At 37.1% G+C, this 16,221-nt stretch overlaps 1 protein-coding gene across 15 annotated transcripts in view; it reads left to right on the top strand.

Annotated features, from left to right (window-relative positions):
- DMD (dystrophin) overlaps positions 1-16,221 on the top strand; it is a 2,109,452-nt gene that overhangs the window by 1,890,545 nt on the left and 202,686 nt on the right. For all 15 annotated transcript variants that reach the window (XM_012756891.3, XM_012756894.3, XM_012756895.3 and 12 more), the window contains one exon: positions 16,010-16,070. In XM_012756891.3, coding sequence (XP_012612345.1) covers positions 16,010-16,070 — 61 coding nt within the window. The remainder of the gene's footprint in view (positions 1-16,009; positions 16,071-16,221) is intronic.

Genomic DNA, 16,221 nt, shown 5'->3' with positions numbered 1-16,221 from the left:
ATTAATTAGCCAACTAATATATATAGAAAAAATTAGCTGGGCATGGTGGTGCATGCCTGTAGTTCCAGCTACTTGGGAGGCTGAGGCAGAAGGATTGCTTGAGCCAGGAGTTTGAGGTTGCTGTGAGCTAGGCTGATGCCATGGCACTCACTCTAGCCTAGGCAACAAAGTGAGACTCTGTCTCAAAAAATAAATAAATAAATAAATAAATAAATAAATAAATAAATAAATAAATAAAAGGAAATGGGTTGGAGTGTGTGCACCATAAGGGTAAAGGGTTTGCAATGATTTTTTAAAAAATAATCTTGCTTCTAATATAACACTTTGCATATAGATGCAGGATATGCCTTGATTGAGTGAATAACTGGGCACTTTAAAGATTATTCCCAGTCTAATTCAATAGGAAAGAACTTAGTCTAGTGTCTAGTCTAATGTTCTGAAAAAGTTAAAGAGCTTCACTTTATTTTCAGTTAGCTAAAAATTGATTCATTTTGTTACTCAACAAATGTCTGTTGAATGACCAAAATAAATCAAACTCTGTTCTAGGAACTGGGGAAACAGCAGTAAATAAAACAAAGTTTCTCTCTCATACAGCTTAAATTTTAATAAGAGAAGATGGGCAATCAGGTCATGATAAGTTTGAGAAAGAAGAATAAAGCGGGATAAAGGGGCTACAGGGATGGGGAAGAGAACTCATCAAATGGAGTGGTCAGGGATGGCAATATTTGAGTAAAGAAGTAAGGGAGTAAACCAGGCAGGTGGTGGGGGGCAAAGTGTTCCAGGCAGAGGAAACAGTAAAGGTAAAGACTCCACAATGGGTGCATGCTTACAGGGTTTGAGGAATAACAAGGAAACCAGTGTGACTGAAGCCGAGGAAGCAAGATGATGATGATAGGAGGTCAGGGAGAAACCAAAGTCCAGATGAGGGAGAGTCTTGTCGACTGTGGTTGACTATGGCTAAAAGTCTTTAGCATTTGTTCTTATTGAGAAGGGAAGACTTAGGATTCTGAGCTAAGAAGTGACATGTGCCTATAGCATTCTTACTGTGCCTGTAATATTCACTCATTCCTATATTTATTAACACACACTAGACACTTGGAATATGAGGATGAGAAAAACAGAATTCTGGCCTTGGAACACTCAAATCCTAACCATAAAAGACAGACCTATATAAAAGAAACCATAAATATGACTTTCTACAGTGGTGGTAAATAGTAGGTGCTATAGGAGTAGAGTAGAAGGGGGAATTAATTCTATCGTCTACAATGAGGGAAATAAGATGTTCTATCTAGACTAGTATTAATGCACATTGTCCCTGAGGGTAAGTGCAAATCCAGGCTACAGGGTATTCCATCTGATAGGAATCTAGCAAAAAAAAAAAAACCAAAAAACTTCTAATTGCTTGGCCCTTGATTTCACTTAGCAAGAGTCACAATATGTATTCAGTGTTGAAAAATAAGGTTCTATCTTCTACTCAGCTGTTCTGATATGAATACCCCCCTTTCCAATTTTGCATGTAGTCTCCTTATAGCCCTTTTGTTCAGAAAAGGGATTTCTTATGTATGTATAATGAATATAAATATAGGTTTTAGAGAGTGCTAATGTTTTAATGAGATAGAAATAGGCAGACAAGAGAGAATAATTGAAGGATTAGTCAACATGGGGGCAATTTGATGTGGAAAGAAAAAGTCTGTGTAGGAAACGTCTGAGAAAAAATTAGAAGAGGAATGGAATGAAATGAGCTCATTTATGGTGTTAGTTAAGTGTAGAAGGGATTTATTCTCAAGAGGTGAAAAGTGAAAGAGTTCATGTTGTAGAACTTGACCTAGACCAGTTATCAAGGGAAAGAAACTAATTCAAAAAACTTGGTCCACGAGATCTGGAGCAGATACATCTATTAGAGGTGTTAGGGGAAGAGGGAAAGTTTTGAACTGAATCTTTAGTTATTACTGGAGCCTAATACCAAAGCTCACAAGAACCTTGTTACCTTAGGGCAAAATAAAGGGCAACAAGGCTTATGTCTTAAACAGGACAGTACATAACCTCAGTTCAGAGAATTCCTCTAACATGTATCACCCATATAATTTGAACAGAAAAACAGAAGATAGTGCAGTAATGTAAAATTCAATTTAAAAATCAGAACTAAAGTTTGAAATTAAAACAAACTTGTCTTGTTTTGTTTCTTTCGAAAAATACCTAGTTATTTGTTTGAAATTCCTAAGTAATACTAATGTAGTACATAATGATAAAACACAGTTGATTTTCATAGTGTATATTAGCATCAGAATGCTAAAAGGAAGAATTGTCTCCTTTCATGTTTTACTACTCTGAGAACTGCATAAAATTGTTGAAGAGTCAGAAAATGGCTAGCAAATGAAGAAGAGGAATTATTTCCTTGAGTTGTCCCCTGGGCACATGCTTTGGCTACTTTAACCCTGGAACCATAGAGTCTTTCTCATTGTCCTGGTTACTCTGGGATTCCTCACATTGGCAGTAAGTTAGTTAATGGGATAAATATCCTGATAAGTCACTACGTTTATGATAATAGTAATAAGAGTAGTAGGAGGAATTTAAAAAAATAGATATTGTTCAAAGCAGACATGGGGGAAAAAAGAAAAAAAGATATTGAGTACTCTGTGCTCTTAGCACTGAGAAAACATTTTACATGTATTAACCTATAAAATAAGGACTCACGACAACCCTGGAAAATAAGGACTATTATTGTCTCCATTTCACAGAAGAGAAAACTGAGACTGCAGCAGTTTAATAACATATTTAAACTCACACTTGTAACCATTATGAATTATCAGCCTTAGAGAAGGGGTTCCAGAGACTAACTAGTGCATGGCAACTTACAAGTATCAACTGCAATGACTAAACAGAATAATACTCATTAATCTTTGGATAAGAGTAGAGAAAGTGACTAAGAATAAATGGAGGAGACTTTGGCTTGAGGGTGCTTTCTATTCTTTAATCTCTATGATGTTCTTTCCTCTCTCTCCCTCACTCTGTCAGCTATATCCACAATCATGCTACAGTATAACTTTTCTATAAGAACACAAAGCTTCTATGCTCACACTATGGGTCTACAGGTCAACTGTAGGTCAGGTGATCTGGATATAGTTTGACTGGAAAGCTCTACTTCACGCTGTACGTTGCCAGGGTTTGCATCCAGGCTGTGAATTCAATGTAGGTGGTCTCTAAATAGGTTGGGTTTGGGAGTCTAGGATAAAGAATCAGAAGAAACCTGGGATATGTTCTCATGGCAGATCACCAGAGCACAAGAGGACAACAAGTCTCTGTTCACATCATGTCTGCTAAAACAAGTCACGTGGTCAAGCCAAGGTCAGGTCAGGGGTCTGGGAAGCACACTCTGCTTCCCATGAGGCCATGGCTAACGTATCCATGTTTAATTCTTTCACAATAAAGAATAGGACCAAAATTCAATCTCTCTCACACTCTTATTGCTTTAATTGCTGTCATAGTTGTAGCTCTTTCTCACTCTTCTCATTTTGCTTTCTAAATGGATGTATATCCCATATCTATAGTCAGGTTTTTAATATCTGAGTTGCTCCCTACTGTCTCAGATTTCAAATTTTACTTTCCTTGAAATTTCCCTGGTACCTAATACAATACCATTCACACAGAGAGCATTTAGCAAATGATGTTGACTGCCTGCCGTCTTTTAAAAGCACATCTGGAGAGACAGTAAAGGCACCTGGTGATATTGCACTGACTTGTTAGTAACCTGACTTAACCCAGATGGCCCAAAGACTGTAACCACCATTACCTGGAGGAAAATTCTCTGATAGTGCAGTCAGCCAATTCTGTTCAAATTTACTCAGAAATTCTATGAGCACAAATTAGTCATGGCTCTATTTATATAGACACCTGTCCTCTTATATCTGACCTGATGAGGCTTGATGGCTTTCTTACTCTCCTAATAACCACAATAAGGTTCTTGAAGTTTTCTATAAGACTGTTTGAAGATTTTTTTCCACGAGTATTGCAACCCAATATTAGTTATTAGACTTTGTAGGGCTGTGCAGCCAGCAGCACTGGATATTAGATGTAGTGTTATCTCTGCAACTCAGTCACCTTGCCGAGTAGTTTAGTATGAACTCTTGACTTCCCAGATCAAATGTAAGCCTGATACTCCAAATGACTTGGCAATCTACTGACAAATCCCATGGTGCGGTATTCTGTTCTCCATGTGCGATGGTCTCAGAGCTCAGTGTTATCTGTCTGACAGCTCATATAATATTTACAGGTTGTTATTCGTGAGGAATTTTAGTTAGCCATAAAGATTTTCACAGCTATGGCAGACATTAGAGGTCTCATTCATCACTCTTGTGACCTTCCCCTCTGGAATGTAGCCCATCTGTCTCTGCTGTTGAAATCTTTATGGAAAATCTGCCCATCTTTGAAAGTTTAGTAAGTGATCTTAAAGTTTTCATTGAATCTTTACTTTTGATATATGATATAGACATATAAAGCACAATTCTTATTTTAGTTTAATGTTTTGAAAAGTGTTAGGTTTAACTTGGCCTTTCAGTTAAAGGACAGAAAACTTACTCTTGCTATAAAAACTATATGCATCACATCAAAAGAAAAGAGAAATCATACAGAAAGCAATTACAATGGGAAAAAATAATGCATACATATACATTCAGCATTGATAACTACATAGAAACTTAAATACTGTATTATAATCTTGATTATGATTTCAGAAAGTGAAAAAGATGGAAATAAGTTTTTCATGTAATTTAAGATTATAAAGAAGATGCTAAGCACTCTCAATAAAGAAATGAACTGAATGCACTAGTTTACAGATCACGTAAGAGGGACGATCAACCCTCAGATGTTGCTCCTCTCTACCGACATTCTCTTCTTTTCATACACAACTTCTCAAATGCTTGCTTGGGACCTAGTCTTGCTACTTTCCCTCTATCAATTCCCTCCTTCAATCTCTGTCATCTGGTTCAGCCTTCATCATTGTGAAATTGCCTGTTTGAGGTCACCAGTGATCATGGGATCAAATACATATTTTTCCTCTATGCCCTTAGTTCATTGGAATAGAGAGTTGCTCATAATTTACCATCTAGGCTGTCCTTTTGTTTCACCCTTGTTTATTCTTTCTTTATTCTAGTTTCAGTGTTGTTTTTCTTTGACTGCAGCTGTATTGCCACCACCACTTGGGCACATTCCCTAGGGTACACTTCCTTTCTTTTCTCTTTCTCCAGTGTTGAGCAATATACCTATCCTTTTATTTATTTATTTATTTTTTACAGATTTCTTGAGGTATAATTGATATGCAAAATCTACACATATTTAATGTACACAATTTGATGAATTTGGATATATGCATACACCGATAATACTTTCACCATAATCAATGTAAAAGTAATAAACATATTATCACTTCCAAAAGTTTCCTTATGTCCCTTTGCTTTTGTGTGTGTGGTATGTCAAGAACACTTACCATTAGATCTACTCTATTAACAAAATTTTAAATGCACAACACTGTATTGTTAACTATAAGCATTATGTTTTACAAGAGATCTCTAGAATTTGTTCATCCTGTATAACTGAAACTTTATACTCATCGAACAACTTCCCATTTCTCCCTGCCCCATCCTCAGGCAACCATCTTTCTATTTTCTGCTTCTATAAGTTTGACTATTTTCTGCTTCCATAAGGTTGACTATTTTACATACCTCACATAAGTGGAATCATACAGTATTTTTCTTCCTGTGAATGACCTGTTTCATTTAGCATGTCTTCAGGGTCCATCCATGTTGTCACAAATGGTAGGATTTCCTTCTTTTATAATGCTGAATAATATTCCATTGCATGAAAATGTAGTATAATACATACAGTTTTCTTTTTCTGACCTCCCTTCCTTAAAAAGTCTAGCCATTTTCGCATTAGCTATCATTCGAGTACTTATGGTCTTGTCCCTTCATTTGAGTTTCAGTGAAAAGGCCCACCTTCCAAATATTATAGCCTAAATATATGATTTATATGAAATTCACATCTGAGCTTATGTTTTTCTGCATATGAAACCCCCAATTGCCTAGTAACTAAGCCATGTGTGACTTCTCACTTCTCCTGGGCAGCAAATTCATGAAATTCACCACTTCTCAAACTCTACTCTCCTACCTCTAATGCATTGTGTATCCTACCACCAGAACAATCTTCTTATCTTTTCATCATGGTGATCTTCTCATTATAAAATAACCTGTGATCCTCTATTTTCACTGTATAAAATATAAACTAATCTATCATTCATGCTGATGAATAGCAGACAAAAAGTCTAGCTAAGAATGAAAGATCTGCTGGGCAGATGCCATTGATCTAAGAAGATAAAGATGTAAAAAGAAGTACCATAAGCTCAGACAGTTAGATAGTATTCAAAGACAATTCTCTTTGATATAATTTATACTGCATGTGGCACATCAATAGTAGTTAGGAGTAGATTCAAGGGCTAAAGACAAATGCTGCCCAGTTGAGGCAGAAAGTATTGATTCTATGATTGCCATCATTCAGACAACATATCATAGATATGTGATTACAAACATTAGTTGTATGGTGATTAATATTTTGCAAAGCAATTTCTTATCAATTTTCTTATTTTATCCTGATAACATTTTGGTAAGGGAGACATCATCATTCCCATTTTACACATAAGGAAAATAAGGGTCCGTTAGAACAAAAAGATTAGTTTATGATCATGAAGTGATAGTACAATCAGGACTCAGATCCAGTTCTTCTGAATCTGTGCCTTGGACCATTTTCACTTTATTGAAGTAACTCTCAAAATGCTGGGTTGGGCTTTGAAATAAAAAGCCAATGAGCTGAGAGCCTTTCTAAACTCAAAGAGTTTACAGTCTATTAGGGGAAGAGGAGGATATGAGAGACATATTCTCAAATAATACACTGTATCAAGCAGTATGTCTAATGTGCCTTGAGAATTATCCAAACCAAATGCCTTTGACCTGTAGAAAATGGATTTTTCTCTTTTCAATAAAGAAAGACTTCTGCTGATAGGAGTGTAATTTATATACAATGCCTTTAAAATCTTCATAGCCTTTAATCAAGTAAATATACTTCTAGGAATGTTGCTTAAGAAAATTAACAAAAATGTTAATTTTGTATAAATATTTATCTACAATGATGTTCATTGTAGCCTTACTTATAACAGTGAAAAATTGGAAAGAACATAAACTTCCCAGAGAAAATTTATTCAATAAATCATGGTACATCCATCAATGGAATGTTGTACAGCCATTAAAAATCTGTTGTAACCAAGTAAGCCCACTATTAAACATTCACTTTAGAGAAATGAAAACTTAAGCTTACACAAAAACCTATACAGGAGTGTTAATACCAGCTTTATTCATGATTTCTAAATGCTGAATGCACCCTAAATGTCCTTGACCAGTTGATGGATAAGTACTCTGTGGTACCTCCATACAATGGAATACTACTTAGCAATTAACAGAAACAAATTGTTGATACATACAGCAGTATGGATAAATCTCAAGTGCATTATGCTGAGTGAAATAAACCAATCTCAAAAGGTTGCATATTATATTTATATAACATTCTGGAAAAGACAAAACTGTAGGAATAGAGAACAGGTCAGCAGCTGCCAGGTGTTAAGGGTGGAGGAGGAGTTGACTACAAAAGGATAGCATGAGGAAATTTAGTGGGTGAGGGAACAGTCTTGTCTCCTGATTGTGATGCTTGTCACATGAAATCTATGCATGTGTTACAGCTCATAGAACTGTATACACAAAAAACTAATTTTACTACATGTAAATTTTTGAAAACAACAAAAATCAATTATAAAAGAATATAAGAGAAGGTGGAAAATGTGTTCATATTATATTTTCTCCCAATATATTTTAAGTGAAAAAGACAGTGTATAAACTTATGTCTATAATATGATTTGAATCTCACAAAATAAACGAGTATATATGTGAAATGATGTATATGAAAATGTTAGCAAGTTATACCTGAGTGGTGGGAATACTGAGAGTTTCGAATTTTCTTCTGTGTGTTTTTCTACAATCATGATATTGGTTTTTGTAGTCAAAAGGATAAAATAAATATTATTAAAAATTAAAGGCCAGGTGCAGTGGCTCACGCCTGTAATCCTAACACTCAGAGAGGCCAAGGCGGGAGGATCGTTGGAGCTCAGGAGTTCAAGACCAGCCTGAGCAAGAGCAAGACTGTCTCTACCATAAATAAAAAAAATTAGCCAGGCATGGTGGCGCGTGCCTGTAGTCCCAGCTACTCGGGACTTCTTGCACTCACATCCTTGTCTTGCACTCACATCCTTGTCTCAGCATTTTCTTCTGGGGAATTGCCACCTAGATGCCTTCCATTGTCCTGGTGACTCCAGCTCTGCCTCCCGCCCCTCATCACATCTATGTTCTAGGTAGGAAGAAGGGGAATGCGAGAAGGGCAAAAGCTGCCTCTCCATTGAATCAGCCATCTTCAAAGAACTTTCCTAGAAGTCTCATTCAAATATCCTCAGCTGGCACGCATAGGGCTTAGGAATATCGCTGCACCCAATGGTTAGAAATTCTGTTACTAAAAAAGAGGAGACTAGGTATAATACAGTCAGCTGTCTCTGTCACTGAGTATGGGGGTTCGAAAGCAAGGACAAGGAGAAGCAGTGGCGGGGGAGGGGAGTGGGGGTGTCATGTATGGGAGGACTAGGAGACAAAGGTGAGGGAAAGTCAGGAAGTAAAGGGCCTTGGATACTAGGGGAAGGAATTTTAAAATTAGTATATACAGGGAAACTACAGAAGGTTTTTGAGTGAGAGCAATCTGCTCCAGACAGTACTTTGGAGAAATCAATCATTTAGTACTATATTGGATTAGCCGGGAAGCTAGAGAGAATCTGCAGAAAGATATGAGGCTATTGTCATAGCAGCAGCATGAGAAAGTGTCTGCACTTTGCCCTCCACAACCACTCTCCACACTTCCCTGCCTTGCTCTGGGCCTCATGAGGTTGACCTGTGTGGGCTGCACGAAAGGAACCCCAGCCCTCTTAGCTTGAGGTTGGGTTCAGCCAGTAGAGCACTGTGGTAGGAGATGGTGGAAAATGGAGAATGAGGTTGAAATGCTCATTTCCTCGCCTCCCTCCACCAAAGATCCTGTTCCATGTCCCTCTTTACCCAGTGTGCCTGCTCAATGGCTCCCTTTTAAAAATATTAATATTAATATTACCTCTTGTGATTTGCCTATATCCTGCATACACCTTTATTAACAGCCCTTATACTAAAGTCTCCTCAACTTACCCGCTTTGAATGCGCTGTTTCCTGCTAGGACCCTGACTGATACAATCCCATTGTAATATATGTCCTTCTAAAACCTGATCCTATTTAAGTAATACAGTCTTTAAGGGCATGGGACATATTAGGATCTCTTTCCCCACTCAAACTCACCCCACCCCTCCTACCTGCAAAAACCTAGTGTGGAGTCGAGCACATAATGTTAGTTCAGTAAATGCTAGTTTATTCATTTTAATGCTGGAATATTAGATGTGCTCATTGAAAGATATCCTCAATGACTACGGCCGGGCGCGGTGGCTCACGCCTGTAATCCTAGCACTCTGGGAGGCCGAGGCAGACGGATCACTCAAGGTCAGGAGTTCCAGACCAGCCTGAGCAAGAGTAAGCAAGAGTAAGACCCCCATCTCTACCAAAAAAAAAATAAAAGAAATTAATTGGCCAATTTATATATATATATATATATACATATATATATATATATATATATATATATATATATATATAGAGAGAGAGAGAGAGAGAGAGAGAGAGAGAGAGAGAGAGAATTAGCCGGACATGGTGGTGCATGCCTGTAGTTCCAGCTACTTGGGAGGCTGAGGCGGTAGGATCACTTGAGCCCAGGAGTTTGAAGTTGCTGTGAGCTAGGCTGATGCCACAGCACTCTAGCCCAGGCAACAGAGTAAGATTCTGTCTCAAAAAAAAAAAAAAGAAAGAGAGAAAGAAAGAAAAATATCCTCAGAGACTAAAATTAAGAGCAAAGTAGCAAGAACTGTGTCTATCTTATTTACTGCAATAGCACCAGTACTTTATACAGTGCCTAATGCATAGGAGGTACTCTGTAAAAAATTGTTGCATAATGAATGATGTTAGGTATTGCTCTGTTTCTTTAAGAATTGGGGCTCTGTTTTTGTCTTTATCAGGTGAAAGTCTCAGCTCTTTTGAAATTAGCTTCTCTAAAACTGATCAGATAATTTATTTTGGACATTTAAAACAGGAGCGATGGTGGAGATTACAGAGGCAGATTTTGACCAGCATAAAAGGAAGCTGTTTCTAAACATCATTAAAGCAATGGAAAATTCACAAGAGCTCCTCCACAATGTGGTGGCAATAAAGTTGTTCAAGCAGCTTCTGGAAAATCATTTGGTGGAAATGATGTAGAGGGTGAATGTAGATATCAGATATAGTGTAGAGAACTTGGACTAGATGATGTTAAAATCCCTTTTAAGATGTACTTATTTACTCAAATATTTTTTCCTTTTATTTCATCATATTATGGAGGTACAAATATTGTTAGGGTTACAAATATTGCCCCTGCCCCCGCAATGTGTCCAATCCCCTGGTGGTGTGTACCACACACGTTATGGAAGCATACACCCCTTTCCTCCTCCCCCCTCCTTCCTGCCCACCACCCGATAAAAAGTTTTTTGTTTGTTTGGTTTTGGTTTTTTTTGACATTTTGGTTACATTGTATATCTTTGGCTCTCCCTAAGAAGGGCTAGAGTTATGCCCTTCCCCTCCAAAGTGCTCGCTACATCCCTAAGATTGGGTTTCCCTCCCCCTGAATCCCTGGTGAGGATTGCCACCATTTGAAAACCATAGTTTTAGTCAGTCAGTACCAATTTGATGGCGAGTAGATGTGGGGCCCATTTTCCATGTCTTGTGTCGCCTCACTTTGGATAACGGGCTTAAGCTTAATCCAGGATAGCATAAACGGTGCTAGCTCACAGTCATTTCTTAGGATTGAGTAATATTCCATTGTGAGCATATACCACATTTTAATTATCCACTCATGAATTGACGGGCACTTGGGTTGTTTCCATGACCGTGCAATAGTGAATTGTGAATTAGTAAATTAGTGAATTAGTAAACATTTGGGTGCAGATGTCTTTATAATAGAATGTCTTATGCTCTTTTGGGTAGATGCCCAACAATGCTATTGCAGGGTCGAATGGTATTTCTATTTCTAGCTGTTTGAGGTATCTCCAAATTCTTTTCCACAAAGGTTGCACTAATTTGCAGTCCCACCAGCAGTGTAGGAGTGTTCCTGTCTCTCCGCATCCTTGCCAGCATTTGTTGTTTTGTGGTTTCTTGATATAGGCCATTCTTTATTTACTCAATTTTTTGGCAAATATTTATTGTCTGTGATTTACCATTCATGATAAAAATAGAGTGAAGTTCAAAGACTAGACAGACCTGGTTGTAATCCTGACCTGAGCTTACTGAACACTTCTGAGCCTCAGTTTCTTTATCTGTAATTATATAATGTCATGACCTCATAGGGTGCTTGGAAAGATTATGTTAGGTAACGTACAGTGCAGGGCACATAATACACATGAAATATGTTTGTTTTCTCCCTTTTTTCCTGAATCATCTATCTGATTTCATTTTGAGTAATACATCAAAATTAGGATCTATTACTTACTGATTTAGGATCTTACTAACTCACTTGACCTCATGTAATCTTAGTGGTTTCATCATCTGCAAAATGAAAATACCTACTTCACAGATCATTATGAGTATCACATGAGCTAGTTTAGGCCATGTTTCAGGCACAGAAGTAGTTCTCAATAACTCCTTGTTCTTTTGTCCTCTCCCCCTCAAATTTCTCTAGATCAAGCATTCTCAATGGGGGCGATATTGCCCTCAAGGGGGTGAGAATGGTTCCTGAAAAACAAAAAATGTTTTACTCTTTTTATTTGTAAAGACAGATACATATAATCCATAAACAGACATATAGTGTATTTGTGATATTAAAATTTTATGGAGGTCAGGATGATTACAAAAAATGTTAAAAAGATTTCTTGGGGAGGATGCAGAAAAATGCTGAAAAATATTGCTCACTGCACCAATATAAAGTATGTCCACAAAACCATTGCTAAAATTCACATACTTCTGAGGAACCAAGTGCCAGTGGCTTAGAGATCCTCCCTAATGCCTTTTTCTTAACCCAGAAGTAAGTTTTGTATTTTATCTCCTGTGAACATTATATTATTTGTTTTTCTAAACTGCCTCAACTTTTTTTGACCCAACTATGTTATCAAACTCCAAATCCCACAAATATAAAAAAAGTAGAAAGATTAATGAATGTATTTGGGTCTGAATTCCAGAGAGTGCTCTTTTGGCATGGCTTAAATAACATTAGCATTCTTTTTCATTTTCTGGTTAGGCCCCTGTGTCAATTAAAATATGGCTTAACACCAGGGTGCATCGCTTGGCACATTCTGTTCAACATGCATTAAAAAATGGTTGAAATAAGAACTTCCCCTAAATAGCATGGCCTGTGTTTGTGATTTTCAAAACCACCTTGGGCACAATATTGAATCCTGTCACCTCAACAGAGGAAAAGCATTTGAAGGTAGAATTGCTACACTTTCTCGCTCTTAATAACATACTCCCAACTGTAACGCAAGGGGAAATTCAGAGGTTGGTTTGGGAATAAATAAACTCATGTGTAGTTTGCTATTTAAATTCAGTAGACAATACTCCATGGTGCTGGTACTGTATGATAATGAATGATTTTTACACTCGAGAGTCTGAATCACAAAACTGCATTGGAATTACACGTAGTGGTTATAGAAACATCTGTATAAGAAAATACCAAAGGACAGGTTGGTGTCATATAAAAACTATTTGCTGATAAATCTGCTTTTGATGGGCTACTAAAAATGGACACATCAGGCATAAAAGATATGTGTGTCTATTACGTAGGCTAGCTTTGTGAAGGATGACAAGCTTCTACTGGTACACTGAGATAAGAAACAGCTGTTGTTGGCATGGGTACTACTGCAAGAAATAAAAAGATAATTTCTGTGGCACACTTATGAGAGTTGCCACATATTTGATCAACTTTTGAATAGATGCGAGACCAGAATCATCTGGCAGCCCCAAATGGAATTGCCAACAACCCTTTAACAATCTCTCAAGAAGGAGCACTGACTTCAATCCCATAGAGCCATCATCCAATTGTGTGTCATTTCTAAAGCAAGTAGTTCCAGTGTGTGTATGTGGTTGTGATGGGGTAGGGAAGGAATGGGAGGAAGCTGCTGTTATTTTCTTTTTTTTTTTATTGCATCAAGGACATTTCTGAATATAAAATTTCAGGGTTTCAAATGATGACTGCAAAGCAGTTGCTTAGGTGAATTTATAAACTGTGAGTCAAAGGGGAAAAAACATCTTTCAGGAAAAAAATTGCACTGAATCTTACCATTGGATCTATTTGATAGCTACACATAAAGACAAAAAGCATTTTAAAAAATGAACAATTATGAACTCCAATTCCAAAAGCTTAATATTTTATATTGATCTGGAACTTATAACTTTTTAAAAATTCTGTTAAAATCTTTGCAGCCATTTAGTTCAAGCATATTGTGATAATACCTCTGGTGTTTAATTGGGATTTTTTTCCTTTTAATGTTTAACAATGCAAGGTCAACTATAGATACTCTAAGATCTCACTATTAGCTCAGCCTTGCACTACTGATTTTCCTCTGTCTCTTACTAGATTATCTGCTAGAAGGCTGTTTTTGTTTTTGTTTTTGTTTTTGTTGTTGTTGTTGTTGTTGTTTTTCAAGAAGAAAGTCCTTGAGCCAGGCCAGGCAATCAGCAAACCTCTCCTCCAGTACACTTCTGACAGGTGCCTAGGAGTAGAATAGTGTAGGAAATCCAAACTAGCTCTTGTGCTACCAGAGGACATATCCAGCATCCTCAGAATTAGAAAGAATGTCTGGACCATTAGAATGATAAAGAACTGGAGAGGGATAATGAAAGAAATTGTGAGGTCTCCGTCCATAGAGACCTTTAGGGAAAGAATAGCCATTCTTTTCTCAGTTTAGGCATTCAAAAGCTTGGCATTTATAGCTGGGGAGAGCTGGACCAAATGCTCTCTGGAGTTCTCTTCTTCGTTTTACGATGCTGGTATTTTAAGAAGAGCGTGCACGGAGCAGCCAGGAGCTCTAATTTCTGCCTCTTCACCATGTTTCTAGCTAGAGAGGGGTAGGGTTTTCAGATTTCCATAACATCAGACTCTAACCAGGTAGGTCAGGGAGTCCAAGCCCATGTTCTTAAATCAGATCTTATTTACTCTGTGAACTAATCTGAACAGGAGAGTTGTATCCCAGAGAAGAAAAAAGAACAAGAGGAGAGTTGGGCAGAGACTGAGAAAGGCAGGGTGGAAGGGGAAGAAGGGAAGGCAGGGGGAAGGAGAAAGAAAGGAATAGAGAACAGACAAGAGAGAAACTGAAGGTGAGGGACTACTTCAAAACAGCAGCTAAATATCTTGTTTTTGCCATATTAAAAATTTCTGTCTGCCAAAATGAAAAAGCATAATTAGCGGCTAAATACGAATCCATTTCCTATATTGTTTAAATGACATATCTCCAAAGAACAAAACAGCATGTCTGGTTAAAGGTTGGGTGAGTCAATCCCTCTACTACTCTATATAAAACAAAGAAGCTGGAGTTGCATTACCCTTAAATTGTCTGGCAGTGGATGAAGTTAACTTTTATTAGAAGCTGTTCTTTCATATTATACAGTGTAGCCAAGGATATATTAGCTTTGACGTTTTCTTACATCTCAATACACTGCAGAGTGAATTTACTGTGAGACTAATTTAGAACGGAGCTATTCATAAGAGGAAATAATGGTCAGCATCAGCTGTGCTTCAAATTATTAGCAGGATGAAAATTCAGGAAAAAATGTACATAAAATAACTAGATGTTCATAAGAATGTTTTTTATATTTCTATTTCTGATGCTATTCTGTTTCTTAAAACTCCAGTATCTTAAAATGATATTCAGGAAGAAGATTTTATTGTTGAGCAAATGTTATAGTGCTTCCTAAACAGGATTATTTTTTCTTAAAGAAATAAAAAAAAATCATCAGATCAAATAGTGTATAAAAGGTATTTGTAGAGGTTCAGCTTTAGGAAAGAAAAAAAACCCTGCAAATTAAGGATTAAAAAAAAACAGTGTAAAGATGATTCATTTGACTAATACACAACCAAGTCATTATAAAATGAATTCCCAGTATGTGAAATTAAATTTTACCTATAGGCTTCATCACTCATCACAAAAGTTTTATTACACTCTAATATCAGGTGCCATTCTCTCACTTTTGGTTATCTTTTCTAATAAGATCAAGCTGGTCGGCTGACATTTTGAGGCACCAATTAAGCATATAATCAGTAAATGAATTTGGATTCTTTTTAAACCAAAGAAGGAGAAAAACAAGCATACCAGAATGATAAGCATTGTACTTTAGCTTCAATAACTTAGAATGTAAATATATCACAGAGGGATGTTTCAGCTGCTAACCTAATAAAACCCGGTCAATCAAATACTAAGAGATATTGAGAAGCAGCAACAGGAAGTGTTATAAGAAAAGCACCCAGTGGAGACACATACAAGAAACCCCGTCAGTCTACTCATGCAGTTTCGTGTCTGTTCTATAGGTTCAGCAGTGGAAAGTTGTTGTTTTTTTTTTTCCTTTGCATTTATCTTTGTGCCTGAATGAGTTCAATTTCACTTAGATTAGGACAGAAATTTCAGAACAGCAGGTTAATCCGTTCTGTCTTCATGGGCAACTGAGCAAACAGACCAATATCAGTGTAAAATTGTAATTCTGGAGATTAATGTTGTCTTTCCTGTTTGCAGTGAATTTGACCTCCTCTCCTTTCTTTCTTTCTCTCCCCGCCCTCTTTTCAGCTTCTGTCCAGGGTCCCTGGGAGAGAGCCATCTCACCAAACAAAGTGCCCTACTATATCAAGTAAGTTGGAAGAATTACATTCTTAAAGGAGCATTTATTGTGACTAATCTGTATATTCACAAATGAATTTATTTTTAAAATGTGACATCAACCTGGCCTACAATATCTATTTCTTTCTTTCCTGAGGAATCTTGGATAGTAAACTCATGCT

The sequence above is a fragment of the Microcebus murinus genome, chromosome X (genome assembly GCF_040939455.1).
Source record: "Microcebus murinus isolate Inina chromosome X, M.murinus_Inina_mat1.0, whole genome shotgun sequence".
Taxonomy (NCBI): Eukaryota; Metazoa; Chordata; class Mammalia; order Primates; family Cheirogaleidae; genus Microcebus; species Microcebus murinus.
This window is presented reverse-complemented; position numbering and strand designations above follow the sequence as displayed.